Raw genomic sequence first — 19,038 nt, 5'->3', positions numbered from 1 at the left:
GCCAAATGGGCACATCTTGGGTGGGGGGGGGGACTTTGCTCCTCTGGTCTCAGACACCCACATCCCCTACTCCGAGAGCCCAGCCATGGGACACCCCCTACCTACCAGAGCCCAGGGATCCAGAGAGAGAAACAGCCTGATGCTGGGTCTCAGGCTCATATGGTGTTCCTGCATGCTGCCTCCTTCCTTCAGGACATGCTGAGAACTGCAGCTGCCCAGAACCCTCCAGCTCTGACCCCCTCCCATATGGTGTCCTGTATTTGTGAGCTGGAGAGGCAGGTTCTGCTGGGTCCAGCAGCCCCTAATGGCAGCCAGCAGCTCTGCAGCATCAATTCTATGGAGGGGGGGAATGAAATTCTGCACAGAACATTAATTCTTTGCAAATTCTGCATTGTGCAGTGATGCAGAATTTCCCCAGGAGTAAAGTATGCATTCTGGCAGAGCTGTCACTGTATCACTGGAGGAACATTATCCAATAGGTAATCTTGATGAAAGTACTAGTTGCATAACCAATATCTTCTTAAGAGAAACACTTTGCTTTGTGTCTAGCTCATGGCTAATTACAGAAGCAAGGATTGTTCAATGGATGTTAATTTTATAACCTCAGACTAGTCTGGTGGCTAATGCAACTTCAAATGTGATGTTGAGACACTCGTCAAGGACATATGTGTGAGCACTTAATGGTGGAACTCCAGTTATTTTAGTGGAAGAAGGTGTAGGGCTAACTTTTGGAGTGGAATCTGCTGGCTGCAGAAGTCCTCCATATTTTCCAACTTGTTAGGCCATGCAGTATTCCATATGCTTATAGTACTGAAGTGATCATCCCCACCCCTGTGGGTGTAGTGTTACTAAGGGAAAAGCTATTCTCGGACACTGGGTCTAGTCAAGAAAAATAAGCCTTATTAAATCAGGGGTGATATCCAAGCAGCTGCATATTTCTCAGCTGACAAAGCCTGATTCAATATTCAGCTGTTAAGAATGGTCTTGTAGTATAATGGGACTCCTCTCATTAACTCTCTCACTGGTTTCAGTTGTAGAAGGTTTTGGAAATGCTCTAGTTTAAATCAGTTGCATTTGGGTGTGATGCAAAACCCAACTTTTGTCAGGCTATTGAGGAGGGTATGGGCTGAGTAGTGGCATGAGTATGCTTGTGAGCTGTCGTTTTGTGTGGTTTTAAGTTTTTGATAGGTGTCCAGAGCATAGAACCTGTAGATCTCTTATTCTTGGTATGAAAAAAATATTTCATCAGGTAGTTGGACTGGCAGAACAGGGTATGCTAGGAGTCTGTTCTGCTTGATTTTTATTCTGCTTCTGTTGCATCCAGCTGTTCTTCTCTTTCAACCCAATGCTCAGGATCTCTGCAACACATGATCTGTCTGTTGTAACTTTTAGAAGTGTCCAAGTCCTATGCAAACTAGTGACTCGTTCATTCTCTGACTCTTACAGCAGGACACATCAGTCCTTTCTCTGTCAGAACTGTCCAAGACTCCTCTCCAGAATGGTGTCTCCACTCCTCCGCTTCCTCCATCACAAGCCTCCAGTACGCATCTGTGTCCTCCCAACGTCTCTGCTCTGCTGGATATCTCTCTTCCTGGACCACCTGAAGATGTGCTTTCTCAGGGAGAACCTGCCACTCAAATAAGCGACTCTATCATTGAAATCGCTATCAGCTCTGGTCAATACAGTAAGACTAGTAATGAGAATGCCTTATCTTGACTTAAAGTTAGAAAAATGCTATTAACTGCAGCATGTTCTAAATATCAGAAAAACCCTTATTAGGCGGCATCATCGTGGATTTAATGATATCCTTTGAGAAGCTAAATTGTGTAGTTCCTCTTTTTCTTAACGAGTCTGACTGTGCATTTTAAATTAATGTACATTTAAGTTGTTGCTGGCCTAGCAGAGAGCTTTGGTAGCTCTCTGAACTTACTGAACAGCTCTGCAGCAGTGTCCTCCATAGCTTACTAAATAGTAAGGACCAAAATCTTCTCTCTGATCTCCCTGTGAGTTACCTATTGATTTCAGTGGTAGCACTGTAGACACACATGAGGAAGGGAATATGGCTTCTTACATATTCCTTAAGTGAATTAGGCAGCCTTTTGACCAGTGGTACCATGGGTCTTCATAAGAAATTATTTTTTTGAACTTAGGCCATGTCTACACTTACAAGCTTACAGCGGCACAGCTGTACTGATACAGCTGTGCACTGTAAGAGCACTATTGTAGCTGCGTTATGCCGACGGGAGAAAGCTCTCCAATCAACATAATAAAACCAGCTTAATGAGCAGCAGTAGCTACGTTGGCAGGAGACAGGGTGGCTCTATGTATTTTGCCGCCCCAAGCACGGCAGTCAGGCAGCCTTCGGCGGCATGCCTGCAGAAGGTCCGCCGGTCCCGTGCCTTCGGCGTACTCGCCGCTGAATTGCCGCCAAACCCGCGGGACCGGCGGACCTCCCGCAGGCATGCCGCCGAAGGCAGCCTGACTTCTGCCCTCACGGCGACCGGCAGGCCGCCCCAGGCACATGCTTGCTGCGCTGGTGCCTGGAGCCACCCCGGCAGGAGAGCGTCTCCCGCGGACAGAGTGCTGTGCACAAACGCACTTATGCCGGCAAAACTTATGACACTCTGAGGTGTGGTTTTTTTTCACACCCCTGAGCGACAAAAGTTTTGCCAACATAAGTGCTAGTTTAGATATGGCCTAAGTATTGTCATCCTGTCCTTCATTTAACCCTGTAGAGACATGGCCTTGGTGGTCTTATACCATGACTTTCGTATGTAAGGGATTTCTTAAAGTAATAAATATGCAAGCGAATGGAACATTTATCCCCATTTCACAGATAGGGAAAACTGAGACAGGTTAAAGTGAACTTCTGCTCTAAAATATTACTCTGTAAAAATACAGAGTGTTTTATGTTAGACAAACACCTGTCGGGAATGGTCTAGTTATTACTAGCCCTGCCTTGAGGGCAGGGGACTGGATTTGATAACCTCTCGAAGTCCCTTTCATCATGCACTTCTATAATTCTATGTTTGTGTGTCAGTGTTTCCAGGTAAAATTTGCTCAGTTTACCAGGAAAAATGTGTTTTAAATTCAGGTCTGCAAATTCACCTTGAGATCTTTGAGACTCAAAGTGGGTTCTTTACTTCTCCTGCATCTTCATCGGTAATAAAGATCAATGGGGTTGCATAGTTTGACCTACATCATCTTTAGGAAAAAAGCAACAGAGGGTCCTGTGGCACCTTTAAGACTAACAGAAGTATTGGGAGCATAAGCTTTCGTAGGTAAGAACCTCACTTCTTCAGATGCAAGAAGTAAGGTTCTTACCCACAAAAGCTTATGCTCCCAATACTTCTGTTAGTCTTAAAGGTGCTACAGGACCCTCTGTTGCTTTTTACAGATTCAGACTAACATGGCTACCCCTCTGATACTTATCATCTTTAGTATCTTTGAGGTTACAGAAGAAGGAAAGAGCCATTTCCAGGGTGACTTTGTAGGACTGACATTTAAAACATCCTTTTACTGGTCAGCTGAGCAAATTTGATCTAGAAATGTTGATCTAAACAAACATAGAGCCCCATCACATCACTTTTTGTCATTTAAAATGCCATACTAATTTGATTTGCCCAAGACCCCACAAAAAGTCAGTGTCAGAGCCTAAAACTCAAATTTTGGATATTGCAGATACCAGAAGTATTATGGGTTGGGTTGTAAGGAGACAGGTAGTGTAACTGATCTAGTAAACTATCTGTGAAGTTGCAGCATGTACTGAGAAGTGGGGGATGCAGTTTTAAAACAAGTCAGTCAAAACCTCCCGCAGGACTAAGCACCCACTCATACTTGGCATACAAATCTGGGATTAACTCTACTTGTTCAGATTTGCAGTTCACCTTTAAAGTGTTGCATTAGATTGAATAATTGTATTGTTTCTCATTTGTGAACATGCTTTACGATGTAATAGTGTATGCTTCTAAAAACAATATTCTTTACTCAAAAAAATTTTGACATCAGTTTTTAAAAATTTACATCTTGGGGAATTTTTTAAAAAAGAATTGTGGATCTGAATTCTGAGCAACTTGGTGTTCTTTTCCAGATGTCTGGCTAGCCCAGTTGCACATCAGAACCCTTCCCTATTGGGCATGCAGGAGTGGGTTAGGTCTCATTTACCTGGTAGTCAATAAGGGCCTAAACCTCTTCACCTACTAGCAGAGAACCTATAGAGAGACCCAACACCCAATGGATACAGCATCAAATGATCTTTCACACTATGGTGATTTTGTGCCACTTATCCAGTTGACCAACTGTCCCCTAAAGGTTTTATATTTTCAGTTTGCTTATGGTTTGTTTAAATGAGTGTGGACAGTAGCTTCCATCTTATTTCCTTTTCCCACAGAAATCTTGACATACCTAGTCCAATTAGGACTGAGCTAAATTGGGCCTTTCAGATCCCTACCTTCCACTATCACACTCCTCCCTCGGGAAATTGCACTACACCATAGCTAAATTCTTTCATCAACCAGTCAATATCCTTAAGATGAGTTAGTTTAGGACTAAATCCAGTTCTCTTTACTCCACTGAGTAGTGCCATTGTAGTTCAGAATAGCTTGGTGTTGGTTGATTCTCTGTACAATGGCATTACTACTAAGAGTATTATGTAGTGCCTTGCTTCCAGTTGCCTGAAAATGTGTTGAACACCCCAAAGTATTTGAAGTTGTCCTGGTAGCTTTACAGAATTGACTCGGTCATTGATTCTTTGCATTGGCTTACAGATGAAGGTGTTTCCCTCTCCCCTGCGAAACTGAATGGCAGTGACAGCTCCAAAAGTCTTCCATCCCCCTCCAGCAGTCCTCAGCAGAACTGGATTGCCTCTCCGAGCCATGATCCACAGTGGTACCCCAACGACTCTACCGACTCTTCTCTCAGCAGCCTGTTTTGTGAGTGTCAGTACACAGAAAACTATGATGGAGGAATGGTCCTATCTTTTCTAAAGAGCTTCTCTTCACCCAGCCCCAATCCCTTGACTTGGAGGGAGTCCCTGGAAGAGAGTAAACTCAGTAGGACATTGGAAGACTTTTCCCCTTCCTTCCCATCTTCCTCTCTAACTGGAATTGTTATCCCTAGATGGACTTAATTTTTCATTCAGCCCAGATTTGGAAGTCTGCTCCTGAAATAGAAGTTGCTCAGCTGGCACAGGGCAACAGCATATACCTTGGAGCGAGTAACTGAGACCTTTTTGTAGTCTGCTAGGTTTTGCAAGTCAGACTCCTCTTTTAGGTTGAAACATTTTGAGTGTTCTGCTAAAACAGCAAAATGATGCCACCAGCTCTTCTGTTTGGAACTTGTAGGTTTCATTGTATGCATGGTGCATAATTCTAAGGAGGTGAGAGAATTGTTTTTTCTGAGTTAGCTCAAAAAATGAATAGCTTTATGGCTAGTGTCTCCAGTGTAATGTGTGTTTACCTCCTTTGGGCAAAGGTGATTAGTTGATCCATTTGGCAGCCTGCTGGTAGTGCTCATGCTAGTAATTTCTTATTCTGAGGAGGTAGAGGAGAGAGATGGCTTTAGATCTCCTTTGTGCTACGTTTCCACGTACCTCTCCTCCTCCTCCTTCAAATGCACAAGTTCAATACACTGACTTGCTGCTAAACAACAAAGTAAAAGAAGCAGTGAGAGGCAAAGAGGCATCCTTTAAAAAGTGGAAGTTAAATACTAGTGAGGAAAATAGAAAGGAGCATAAACACTGGCAAGTGAAGTGTAAAAATACAATTAGGAAGGCCAAAAAAGAATTTGAGGAACAGTTAGCCAAAGACTCAAAAAGTAATAGCAAAAAAAATTTTAAGTACATCAGAAGTAGGAAGCCTGCTAAACAACCAGTGGGGCCACTGGAGAGTCGAGGTGCTAAAAGAGCACTAAAGGGGGATAAGGCCATTGCGGAGAAACTAAATGAATTCTTTGCATCGGACTTCACGGCTGAGGATGTGAGAGAGATTCCCAAACCTGAGCCATTCTTTTTAGGTGACAGATCTGAGGAACTGTCCCAGATTGAGGTATCCTTAGAGGAGGTTTTGGAACAAATTGATAAAATTAAACAGCAATAAGTCGCCAGGACCAGATGGTATTCATCCAAGAGTTCTGAAGGAACTCAAATGTGAAATTGCAGAACTACTAACTGTAGTCTGTAACCTATCATGTAAATCAGCTTCTGTACCAGCTGACTGGAGGATAGCTAATGTGATACCAATTTTTAAAAAGGGCTCCAGAGGTGATCCCGGCAATTACAGACTTCAGTACCGGGCAAACTGGTTGAAACTATAATAAAGAACAATATTGTCAGTCATAAAGATGAACATAATTTGTTGAGGAAGAGTCAACATGGTTTTAGTAAAGGGAAATCATGCCTCACCAATCTACAGAATTCTTTGAGGGGGTCAACAAGCATGTGGACCAAGGGGATCCGGTGAATATAGTGTACTTACATTTTCAGAAAGCCTTTTGACAAGGTCCCTCACTAAAGGTTCTCTCACAAAGTAAGCTGCCACGGTATAAGAGGGAAGGTTCTCTCGTGGATTGGTAACTGGTTGAAAGATATGAAACAGAGTAGGTATAAAGGTCAGTTTTCAAAATGGAAAGAGGTAAATAGTGGTGTCTTCCAGGGGTCTGTTCTGGACCAGTCCTATTTAACATATTCATAAATGATCTGGAAAAAGGGTAAACAGTGAGGTGGCAAAATTTACAGATGATACAAAATTGCTAAAGATAGTTAAAACCCAGGCAGACTGCAAAGAGCTGCAAAAGGATCTCTCAAAACTGGGTGACTGGGCATCAAAATAGCAGATGAAGTTTAATGTTGATAAATGTAAAGTAATGCACATTGGAAAGCATAATCCCAACTATACATATAAAATGATGGGGTCTAAATTAGTTGTTACCACTCAAGAAAGAGATCAGGGAGTCATTGTGGATAGTTCTCTGAAAACATCCACTCAATGTGCAGCAGCAGTCAAAAAAGCGAACAGAATGCTAGGAATAATTAAGAAAGGGATAGATAATAGGACAGAAAATATCACATTGCCTCTGTATAAATCCATGGTACACCCACATCTTGAATACTGCGTGCAGATGTGTTCGCCCCATCTCAAAAAAGATATATTGGAATTGGAAAAGGTTTAGAAAAGGGCAACAAAAATGATTAGGGGTATGGAATGGCTTCCATATGAGGAGAGATTAATAAGACTTGGACTTTTCAGCTTGGAAAAGAGATGGCTAAGAGGAGATATGATTGTGAGGTCTGTAAAATCATGACTGGTATAGAGAAAGTAAATAAGGAAGTGTTGTTTTCTACATCTCATAACACAAGAACTAGGGGTCACCAAACAAAATTAATAGGCAGCAGGTTTAAAACAAATAAAAGGAAGTATTTCTTCACACAACGCACAGTCCACCTGTGGAACTCCTTGCCAGTGGATGTGGTGAAGGCCACGACCATAACAGGGTTCAAAAAAGAACTAGATAAGTTTATGGAGGATAGGTCCATCAAGGACTATTAGCCAGGATGGGCAGGAATGTGTCCCTAGCCTCTGTTTGCCAGAAGCTGGGAATGAGCAACAGGGGATGGATCACTTGATGATTACCTTTTTCTGTTCATTCCCTCTGGGGCACCTGGCACTGGCCACTGTTGGAAGACAGGATACTGGGCTAGATGGACCCTTGGTCTGAACCAGTAGGGCCATTCTTATGCTCTTATGCTTTTCCTTTCTGTACAGCAAGTTTCATCTCCCCCGAGAAGGGCCGGAAAATGTTGCCAACTCCTGTTGGAACTGCCAGTGGCACCTCCTTATTGGGACCCAGCCTGCTGGATGGAAACTCACGGGACTCTTTTGTGTCTCGATCTCTGGCAGATGTAGCAGAGGTAAGTGGTCAAAGCACATCAGGCTGTATTTGCACCTGAAATAATTACCATTGAATGGACCTGCTTGCTTCCGTTTTTAATAATATTGTTCATGTTACTCATTCTATCTCCTTGGGATGCTTATGGCAGATGCCAGGCTTTACATTTAACAGAGCAGAGAAACAGAATTACACAGAAGGTGCAAAATGAACTGGTGGTATGTTCTGCATGAGTTGCTATGTGGAACTCTTGTGAGCAACCTTATGACTCCTGCCTCGCTGGCTGGTGGAGATCAGGTCTATTTTATAGATCAACAGTTCTCAAACTTTAGCAACCCAAGAATCCCCAGTTTGATTTAAAAAATTTTGGGGACCCCCAAGCCTCCTGCTCAGTCCCAGGCCCTGTGCCCACTCCAGGCCTTCCCTCAAGGCCCCACCCCTTCTCTGCTTCCTTCCACCCCCTCCCCTGAGCGCGCCCCATTCCTCCCCCTCCCTCCTAGCACCTCCCGCATGCTGCTGAACAGCTGTTCCCCGGTGGAGTTGATCAGCGTGGCTGGAGGCCCCATGACATGATTCCAACCCTTCCCCCGAGCATGCCTCATCCCCATTCCTCCCCCTCCCTCTCAGCGCCTCCTGCATGCTGCTGAACAGCTGTTCCCCGGTGTGCAGGAGGTGCTGGGAGGGAGTGGGTGGAGTTGATCAGTGGGTCATGACTCCAGTTTGAGAAACGCTGCTATAGATGATATGCTTTGAACTCCGCATACAGGGAGTTCTAGTCCAGCTGTTCTCCATACCTTGATCCATAGACCTGCAGCAGAACTATGCTGATTCAATATACATTGCTGGCTGTTATAACAATGCCTCCACTCTGGACAGGGAGGTGAGAGAGTGAGCACCTTTATGCCACTGCAGCCTCCAGTCCAACTTTCTGTCAGCAAAGACTGCCAGTTTTTGCTGTAGTGAATTAAGCCTATGTTAACTCAGAGCTCATAGCATTGTACTTGTATAGAATTTAACTGACTCAGTGCAGTCATCTGGTTAACATTCCCTTCAAAGAGAAGGTGATATGTTAGCTGTTACTTTAGGCAAGCTGTCATGTTGTTGGGGGTGGGGGAAGCAGCCACAACAGTTTAATAATATTCTTAACAAAAACAGTGTTCTAAAAGGTCTGTCATCAAGGATCCTGCAGAAGGAAGTCTTGTTTATGTACAGAACAGGTACAGTGCAGGCAGCAGTTGTGCAAGCTTACCCCACATCACTCTGCCAATGCATCTCACTGCTGATCTGGAGGGTCAGCTTTAAAGATGTGTTGGTATGTACCATTCATTCTTAACCTGTTGGCTTAGGTGGCCACAGACATACCAAACTGAATTTTTTTGTGAAGTGGACACTTGTCAACTAAAATTGGACTGAGGCTACTAATTCATTTCAGAGAGGCCACTGAAGAGCCAGCAGATAACTGTTGAGCTGGGCTGCATTGGAACAGATAAATTAGAGGTGAAAATCTTGTACTTTCCTATGTGGCCCTGATCTCAGCTTGTATTATCTGGTCCCTTATTAGTCACAGGCAAGTGTTACTCTCTCTAACCCAAATGAATGAGACAAACCTCTGCTGATCTGTGGGTTTCTTTTTTCCTATCCATTTTCTAGGTGGTGGATTCCCAGCTAGCTTGCATGATGAATGAGAACAGCATAGATTACATATCTCGTTTCAACGATCTTGCCCAGGAGCTGTCAATACCTGAGCCAACCCGTAGGGAAATCCTCTTTGATGGAGGAGGAAGCGGCCCCCCCATTGGTGACCTCTCACAGTGAGCATAAGAGACCAGTACGCTGGTGGAGACTGTTCAGCTTAGTGGAATTTATTGTATTGGATCTGAGAGGCAAGTTGAGGATATGCAATTGATGTCCAAATGCTGTCGTCCACTGCACGCCTTTCTAGAAGAGCAGCATTGTCTTTAGAGGTCTGAAGAAGTATCTGCAAGTCCTAGAATGTGCAATACGCTGGGGAAAATGTAACGTGAAACATTACAGGGAGTGATGTGTCTGCATCAATGATATAAGATGGTGAATAAATGAGTTTGAGGTGGTCCTGGATTTGTACTTTTGGCATGGCCTAGGCAAGAAGCTTGGACAAGAGTATGGCTAGAAACTTCTTCGACTTGAATCTTTTTTTGCATGCTGATCAACATACCATGATTTGGGATCCACATTGAAATTGAGGGGTAGAGGGAGAGGGAAATCCTTTTTCTATTCACATCTTGAAACGTACTGTTTGGCACGATTGTTGAATCAGTCAAACTGAAGTTTCTTGCACTCTCCTGAAAGGCACCATTCCTCTGTGATGCTTGTGCTGCAATTTAAAAAACATTGTTTCTTTGGCTACGCCTTGTTTATTGAACATTCCAGTGGGGCAAAAGCCTGCATTCTTGTTTTGGGGCTCATGTAGGCTCCCCTAAATATTGGGGGGGATCTCTGTGGATTTTTCTTGTTTTTTAAATCTTACCCTACATCACAGCCACCATCCTTCTGACTGAATCTATTTGCTCCTTTTAGCAGGCTGACACAGGATTCTTCATCGCATTGGACAGTGCACTGAGTCACCCCCCACCAATGGGAGTCTGTTTTCCCTGGAAGATGGTTACTTTCCAGGAGAGAAAACACTGCAGAAAGGGGTCTTCCTGGAATCACTCTTAACGCTTTGTCTTAATAGGTTTTGTTTTTGTTAGGAAATCTGTATATCACCATCTTTCTCCACATAAACACCAGATCCAGCATCTCATTGGGGATTCTTATGGGAGAGGAGATAGGAAAGAATAATGTTCATATAAATAATTAAGTTAGATTTCAGCAATCTTATGTCTTTCAATGAGTCTTATCTTAATCTGACCTCTCCACCCTGTCGTGGCCTACCTAGATGCTCTGTGGTACCTCAGGGCATCATTTTTCACTGTAGTCCCTCCCTGGCACTGATGGGTCCAGAAGTTCCCAGCTAAGCTGTTATGCATTTCTATGGTATAGTGTTTTAATGCCTGAAAGACCCAAGTCCTGATATCAGCAGGTCCAAAGGAGTTCTAGTAACGTTACTTCCTTTACAGATGGTTTTCCTTTTGCTTTTTAATAGCTCAGGATACATCCTTCCTTCTCCTATTTCTTTTCCCATCAGTCTTGAAAAGGATACTTTTACTGTGCCTGTTTTTAAAGCATTTATCTGCAGCCTCCAGTAAAAGGATTCCCCTTGACTATTTTAGGTCGCTCTGAAGAAATAGATGCTAGTCCTGTATAAACCTCAAACTTTTATATACATAGCTGTTCGCTAATGATTCAAACATAAACCCCTCTATCCTTAAGGCCATTACCAGGGCTTCATTTTCTCAACTCGTGCTGTGCTCTGGATGTAGTTCTACCTACTCCTACAAAGCATTTGACTGGGAGTCTTATTAAAATGTTGACCACAAAGCACTGATTGGGCATACAATGTTCCCTGTCACTTTACCCCCACCTAGTTAGACGTTTTTGATATTGGTTGGCATATTCTTTGCATTGTGCTTCTCTAGCTTTAAGAGAGAATTTAACCAGTTTTCTGATGTTCATACTCTGTGATCCAGAGCAGGTTTATTTACCTCCTTCTCTAATGGGTGGAAAGACTTGGAGGCCACTCCTTTGATTCATGCTGTAGGATGCCTTGTGTCTGGTTGCTTCGTTCTTCTCTTGGATGTTGGAACCACCTGCCCAGCTAGACACCGCATTCGTACAGTTGGGTGTTCCCAGCAGGGACTCAGACCTGCATCACTAGCAAGCAGTGGGTCAGCACATTAAGGGGGGGGCAGATTTCATACTAATAAGCTAACTCCCTTCTTTGGCTATAAGTCACCTGAGTTCTTTCCTCTCAGAACAGGCGGTCTAAAATCCTATCACAGTTTACAGGGTCTCTCACAGTCCTAGAACACAGACACATTTAAGGTTGCCAGTCAAATCTACACTTAGTCATGTATATTTGTTTCTGAAGGGTTCAAACTTGGTAGAAACCAGGATTTCCATTAATCCCACTGTCTGAATCTTTCCAGTGATTGTTGTAGTTCAGATGTCTTTCAGTCCAGTCTTTCTCAAAGCACAAACTCCAGGTTTTGGCTACCCGCATTAGTAATGCCATCTGTATTCTCCAGAAATACTTCTGCTAACTAACAGAGGCTTCCTAGTATAGATGTGCCCGTGGATTATCGAAACATAATGACATTTAGCACAAGTAGAAGGAGAAGTGACAAGTTTTAGTCAAGTGCAACAAATCTGAGCCTTCAGTTGGTTTTTATGTCTTAAATTTTGAGAAGTTAGCCTTATGCTGGCAAGTATATTTAGTTACTTCAACCTTCCCCCGCCCCCCAAAATAGATATTGATAATAGGACGGATGTCACATTGATCTTGTGAGGCACTCTTCCCCGCATGGGGTCTAGATTATGCCAACTCTGTTGCAAGTGAAGGGTATGACATTTCACCAGGATCTGCTTATGAGACTATCGCCAGAATGTAGTGAGCTGTCTACAGCCCATGTGCCTTGCCACAGCAAAAAAATTATTACAGGATGAATCTCAATGTGGTGGATATTTGTAATGGCCCATGAGGCCAGCAGATTTTAATATCCTGGACTTCTCAAGGCAGAACAGGAGCACTAGGTGGGGAGGCAAATATGAAGAATAGGGCAGAGCTACCTTTCAGCACCCAGAAATTCTATGATAAAAATGTGCTTAGCATCTGCCTTTTAAAAAATTCTTCTTATAAATACATATTTGAACATCCTTTCCTCTCCCCATGGTCTCCATGGCCCCCTTCTTCGCTCCCCTCTTCCTGATATTTGCAGTGCACAGAGAATATTCCCACCTACTATATCTGGTCTCTGATTCAGGAATGTTATGATACCCTGCACATTGTTTTGCTTGGGTTTTGCTATTACAATGCAAAGTTTCTTGTCAGGGAAAATTTTAAAACAAAATTTTAAATTCAGATCAATAGAGAACTTACAGTCTTCGTGAAGTTGCTTGTAGACATACCTTGGGAGATACCTTTCTCTAGGAATTGGTGGATCTCTAGCAGATGCCCCATTGTGTGCTGGACTTCAACAGACTGTACCTAGGGCTGCCGTGGGGAAAGCTAACATCTTGTTTAAAGTAAAAAAAATAAAAGTTGAATTATGCTATTTCAGCTCCTCTAACATGACTAAGTAACCAGAACAACTTTTCAGCTTTTTCTGAACAGCTGTTCAAGTATGTTGCTAGTCAATTGCAGGCAGGATTGTTTCAGGGGAGTAACGCTTACTCCATTATTTTCTTATCTTCATGAGGCACTGTGAAGAGGCAGGGAGGGGGGAATAGACATTGACAACCTGGCCTCTACTTCTGATGTAAGTTCCTGTAAAACTTGTGCTCTGACTTAAAGTTTAGATTTTTTTTTTTTTTTTTTTAACCTCAGTTGTTTGACTGGCAAGCCTGTGAGTGTACATGGAATGATGTAACTGGTTTCTTTGTATTCCCCTAAAGTGGGATGTTGGAAACATGAAACTTGTCACTGTAGTTTGGGTATAAAACAATATTACCTCCTAAAGAATACATCTGCCTTTTTCTGCACGTGTGCACTTAGTAATGGGCCAGCTACCAGGGCATCAGATTCTGCTCAGCCAAACAATTCATTCTGTCCTTCGTCAGTAAATCTACCCAGTATAGGAATTTTAATTGGTTTTTAAAATGGCATTGTGTAACTTTTCCTTGACACCCTTCTTACTTATCTTTCTAAATTGAAGTAAATAGCTTGGATCAAACATAATCTACAAAGAAAGCTCGTCTACTGACTATCAATCCCGCAGTGGAAATTACTATTGCATTTTTTTTACACTCAAAAGACAGATGCATTTGTAAGGAAAGTACTGCACTTTTTTAATCTTTTCAAACCTTTAAATCTCCTGAGTTCACAGTGATTTATAAATGTTAAATAAGTGAAACCTTGGCAAGCACTACGGCAATAAGTTATCATTAGTTACTGAAACATGATAACTGGCTTTAGAGCTTTTGGTTTGGCAGCAAAATTTATTGCTGTTTTTTAATAATAGTTAAGCCATATCATCTAAGGTTTTTGGCTTGTTTGAAATGTGAATTTGTTTTATAGATTATAAATATACAAATATAGTGTATGTATAAAGCAGAATGCCTGTCCTTACTGATTTTTTGTACCATATTGTAAATTATATTATTTATTCTTTACCAATTTTGGAAAAAGGTGTTTTGGTTATTTAATATAATATACAAAAGCTGTTAAACTTCCTGTTTAAATTTCCAGTTCAACTTGTAAAGCTGTTTTTATTGTGCATAAATACATACTAATACTTGGTCTAACTGATGTTCAGTTGTTTGTTACATGTGCAGTTTCTGCCTTGCAATCTCTCATTAAGTTTTGGGTTTTAACCAGTATTTACTAGGTAGTGACTGGTGATGTTCCCATTGGAAACAATGCGATTGAGATTTGTCTTCAAAATTTAAATTCTTGGGGTGAAGTCCTGGCTCCATTGAAGTGAGTGACAAAATTCCCATTGATTAGTGGTGCCAAGATTTTTCACCCCAGGTGTCTAGAAGATATTGGTGAGAGAACCACCTTAAGATATTTCTGTATCTTGCAACTCCCCTCTTCACTCCTATTTGTCTTAGCAACATAAGTCCTCAACTGTGTTCTATGGACTAGAGGCCTCAAGGAGCTGTCTAGTCACATGATCCTGCCCCTTTTTCCAGCTGCTCTGCATCACACTAAAGACAGTTGAATGTTACCTTCATAATATTACTTTTCACACATATAAGCAATTGTAGGTGCCTCAGGGTGTTAAAACAAAGCTGGATGAATGAGAGGGGAGGTGGAATGTTCAGGTGGGAATGGGGCTAGGTCAAATGTGAGAGTCACTAAGGGTTTGTCTAGCTAGAGCAGGGGTAGGCAACCTATGGCACGCGTGCCGAAGGCTGATTTTAAGTGGCACTCACACTGCCTGGGTCCTGGCCACCGGTCCGGCGGACTCTGCATTTTAATTTAATTTTAAATGAAGTTTCTTAAACATCTTTAAAGCCTTATTTACTTTACATATATTATAGACTTAGAGAAAGAGACCTTCTAAAAATCTTAAAATGTATTACTGGCACGTGAAACATTAAATTAGGGTGAATAAATTCAGACTCGGCACACCACTTTTGAAAGGTTGCCAACACCTGAGCTAGAGGAATTTAGGTAAATTAATCCAGATTACATAAAGTGGTAAATCTAAAGCATATTCATTCAATCACATTAACACTTGTGTGGGCACTCATTTGGAATTAAAATGACCTTAATTTGGTTTAGCTTAATTCTCAGGAATAAAGTTGAACCGAATTAAAGGCATTTTAATGCCAAGTGAGTGCCCATATAGGGTCTTAATGTGGTTTAATACGCTCTAAATTCACACCTATGGTTAATTTGGATTAATTTTCCTGCGTGTAAAAGTGCCTTAAACTATGTTCCATCCTACAAAAAAGTTCAGACTCCCTATAAAGACATTTCTTGTCACTCTTAATCCTTGCCACCCTATGTTCTTAATGTCATACCTGCATTTACTCAGTTTCACAGTGTGGAGCCATGTAATTGAGGTATTACTTTGTTTCATATCATCTGAACAAAAATTCCAAAAGCTCTAGATTTGATTTTTGGGGGGCAAGGTGGAAGAGAATATAAATAAAAGCAAGAACTTTTATATTTTTCCTTTTTTAATGCTTCCTTTTCTTCCAAAGAGGCAAACACCCCTCCACCAGGTTGCAGAGAAAGAAGAAGAGGACAGCTAACTTGATTGTGGGGCTGCATAAAACACTAAGCCTGTGTAGTAACTGCACTGGTACCTGAATGCTATTTAACAATGTGGAAAAATAACAAAAGCCTAGGAAGTGCTCAGGTAGATGAGGACAGGGAAGATCTTCCATTAAAGCAAGGGTGACCAACCTGTGGCTCCGGAGCCAGACCCGCTCTTCAGAAGTTAATATGTGGCTCCTTGTATAGGCACTGACTCCAGGGCTGGAGCTACAGGTGACAACTTTCCAATGTGCCAGAGGGTGCTCACTACTCAACCCCTGGCTCTGCTACAGGCTCTACCCCCACTCCACCTCCTCCCCTGAGCCTGCTGTGCCCTCACTTCTCCCCCCCCCCCCCCCGAGCCTCCTGCATGCCACGAAACAATTGATGGGGAGGTGCTGGTCGGTGGGTGGGAGGCACTGGGAGTGAGCGGGGGAGCTCATGGGGGGCTGCTGACGTATTGTTAGGTAAAAAAGCAAATCCTCACTCACCTCTCCAGCACCCGAGTTCGTGCGGAGTTGGTATGGGGCTCACAATCTGTCAGAGACCAGACACCAATTCGTTGATCAACGGGCTCACACTATCCTTAGCTTGAAAGGCTTCAGAGTAAGTGTGGCAAGTTTATTAGAGGTGAGCATCAATATTTATACACAGAAGTAAACAAAGTGATTAACAGATCATAATGGTCATGCATAATCAAGATTCTACAGGATAAAACAGGTTAAAAATGTAAATTAAGAAAGAGAAAAGGGGAGATGGCTACTTAAGGGGAGGGGGGTGTCATGAGTAGTTTGCAGGTCCAGAGCTTTGATTAAAAGTTCAGACAGAGACATCAAGTCTGGGTTAAGTTTAAGCTCATCAAAAGTTCAGACTCAACATTCCTCCATTTGTAGCTTTGGGATAACTATTTACCAAAAGCTACACCCCATTTTAAGGAGCCAAGGGCCGCTTGGCAATTTCAGCCTGGGCCAACTCGAAGAGAGTAAGGCCCTTGGCTGAAGTAGGAAAAGAATAAACTGACCCACATGAGTCTATGAGGGAGGGGACACACTGAATACAGCAACACAGTATTATAAGGATTACTACGGCCCCAACAATACCCACCAAGAGTTTTTTAACCCACCCAAATCCAGGCAGCCAATTCCATAAGGCTCCCCACCAATCATAAGGTGGCTGGCCAGAGGAGTAGTTCTTAGCCATTTCCCTTAGATGTTTGGTACGTTGAAAAGTGTCAGAGTAGGTGTCATTTACAAAAACACAGCATTCTTCATTTATGAGGGCACAAGTTCCTCCCTGGGCTGCTAACATTATGTCTAAAGCCATTCGGCTTTGCAAAGCTAACTGGCGCAGCTGGGACATTTCCCCAGCCTGATTCTCAAATAGGGTCGCAGTTTCATTGGTTAAAGATTCTAGTAGTCCCTGTAGATGGATGACACCACCCCTCAAGCTAATGAGACCAGCCCACCACTGCCACGACAAACCATCACGGATATTAATATCTCTGAAGGTTTCATGGATGTTACGAACATGGGGAAAATGAGGGGGAGTGAGGGAGATGCGAGAAGGCGGTGTTAGCCACGCTAAATAACATGACCCTGCCCAATCAGGGGAGAGAAAGTAATAAGCTTTGGGCCCGCACACCCAGTATGTTCCATACAATGCGTTTCGGGTATTCCATTTCTCAAAGTAGGAGGTAACCCACCACCCATTGGACCACTGTTCCCCTGGTAACGCAGACGGGTCGTTGTGCAAACTGCAGAGGCACAATTTGGTAGTGGTGTTTTCAAAGGGCAGTATAGTACTGCTTGAGCAGTTGTAGAAGGCAATCATATGTCCCTTAGCAATTAGTTGGACACCCTCGTGATCTGAGCAGGGCTTCTTAAAAGCTGACTCTGAAGGCTTGCCCACCCATGAAAAAGTTGGATCGGGGTGAGGGATCCACATATGGGATAAGTGGGATGCGCAAGGCTTGAAGCCAAGATTTTTACTAAAGGCGGTGCCATTAAAATACATGTTGCATTTACTTGTTCCCACAAAAGTTGACCCCTTTTCTTTAACAAAACACAGTGATCCTGTTTGATTGGTTACCCTGAGATATCTGTTAATTGGCACTCCTGTTTTGTTCCATGTAAGATTGTGTTGGACTGGATCTTTTACTCTAGCCAGTGGCATCCAAGTCATATTAGCAGTGGTCAGGGGAATGGGTGTGAAGGGGAGTCCCTGTTCTGCATTTACTGGAAATTGAGTACATACCCAGCAATTACTTCTATTTCCTAAAATACGAGTTTTAACCTCGTGGGAATATCTAATAAAAGCATTATCTTCATAAGCAGAAAATAAACTAAAAAGGCATAATAAAAAACATACAGTTGTCAGAATAAAAGGTCCTCTCATTTTTTCCGAGTCAATTTAAGTCTGATGTCTGAAAGAGGTAAGCTGGTCCACTGGTCAGAGGCAGTGTCCTCAGTGGTGGCAAGAGCTGCTGGTCCGTCACTGTGGTCCACTACGGCTGGCTTGACGTGGGAGTGGTGGATCCAAGATTTGCGTCCTTCCAGGAACACTGCAGTCTGGGTTGTTAAAAGAACCTGGTGGGGTCCAGTAAACCTTGGCTGGAGGGTGTCGCCACGAACGAACTTTTTGGCCCAGACGAAGTCCCCTGGTTGGAACGGGTGGATCTGTTCTTCCAGCGGCATGGTCTGGGAAAACTGCGAGGCTTTCCAAAGGGTACGGAGGCGAGCCTGTAGGGAGAGAAACTGGCACGCGGTCATATGATCCCCTCCCAATAGTGAAACATCAGCACGTGGTAGCGCCCCGCCTTTGAAAGGGGGGTGTCCATAGAGCAGTTTAAAGGGGGATAATCCCAATACACAGGTTGGGCGAGTACAAAGGTGAAACAGGACCAAGGGAAGTACCTGAGGCCACTTTAACCCTGTTTCCTGACAGTATTTAGCCAATGTAAACTTAAGCTTCCTATTCATACGCTTAACTTTCCCGCTAGACTGGGGGTGGTAGGGTGTATGAAAGGAGTGTGAAATGCCCAGTTCTTGTTCTAAACGGCCAAGGACATGACCAGTAAAGTGAGGTCCGCGATCTGAGTCAAGCACGAGAGGGATGCCAAAACGGGGTACAATGTCTCTAAGGAGAATCTTCGCCACTGTGGCAACAGTACAATTAGCAGTAGGAAAAGCTTCGACCCAGGAAGCTAGAGGGCAAACCAAAACAAGGAGGTGCTTTTTCCCAAAAGCCTTTGGCATATCTGCAAAGTCAATTTGAAGATGTTGAAATGGAGCAGCAGGCGAAGGTCTTCC

General features: G+C 43.1%; 1 protein-coding gene across 4 annotated transcripts in view; it reads left to right on the top strand.

The window, feature by feature from the left end:
- The window catches only part of CRAMP1 (cramped chromatin regulator homolog 1), a 120,337-nt gene extending 106,072 nt beyond the window's left edge, over positions 1-14,265 (top strand). For 3 of the 4 annotated variants that reach the window (XM_054041597.1, XM_054041595.1, XM_054041592.1), the window contains exons 18-21: positions 1,447-1,684; positions 4,767-4,931; positions 7,761-7,906; positions 9,535-14,265. In XM_054041597.1, the coding sequence (XP_053897572.1) occupies positions 1,447-1,684; positions 4,767-4,931; positions 7,761-7,906; positions 9,535-9,699 (714 nt within the window). In that variant the 3' untranslated portion in view covers positions 9,700-14,265. The remainder of the gene's footprint in view (positions 1-1,446; positions 1,685-4,766; positions 4,932-7,760; positions 7,907-9,534) is intronic. The other variant, XM_054041596.1, reaches the window with a different exon arrangement.
- The last annotated feature ends 4,773 nt before the right edge of the window (positions 14,266-19,038 follow it).

Source organism: Malaclemys terrapin, chromosome 10 (assembly GCF_027887155.1).
Source record: "Malaclemys terrapin pileata isolate rMalTer1 chromosome 10, rMalTer1.hap1, whole genome shotgun sequence".
Taxonomy (NCBI): Eukaryota; Metazoa; Chordata; order Testudines; family Emydidae; genus Malaclemys; species Malaclemys terrapin.
This window is presented reverse-complemented; position numbering and strand designations above follow the sequence as displayed.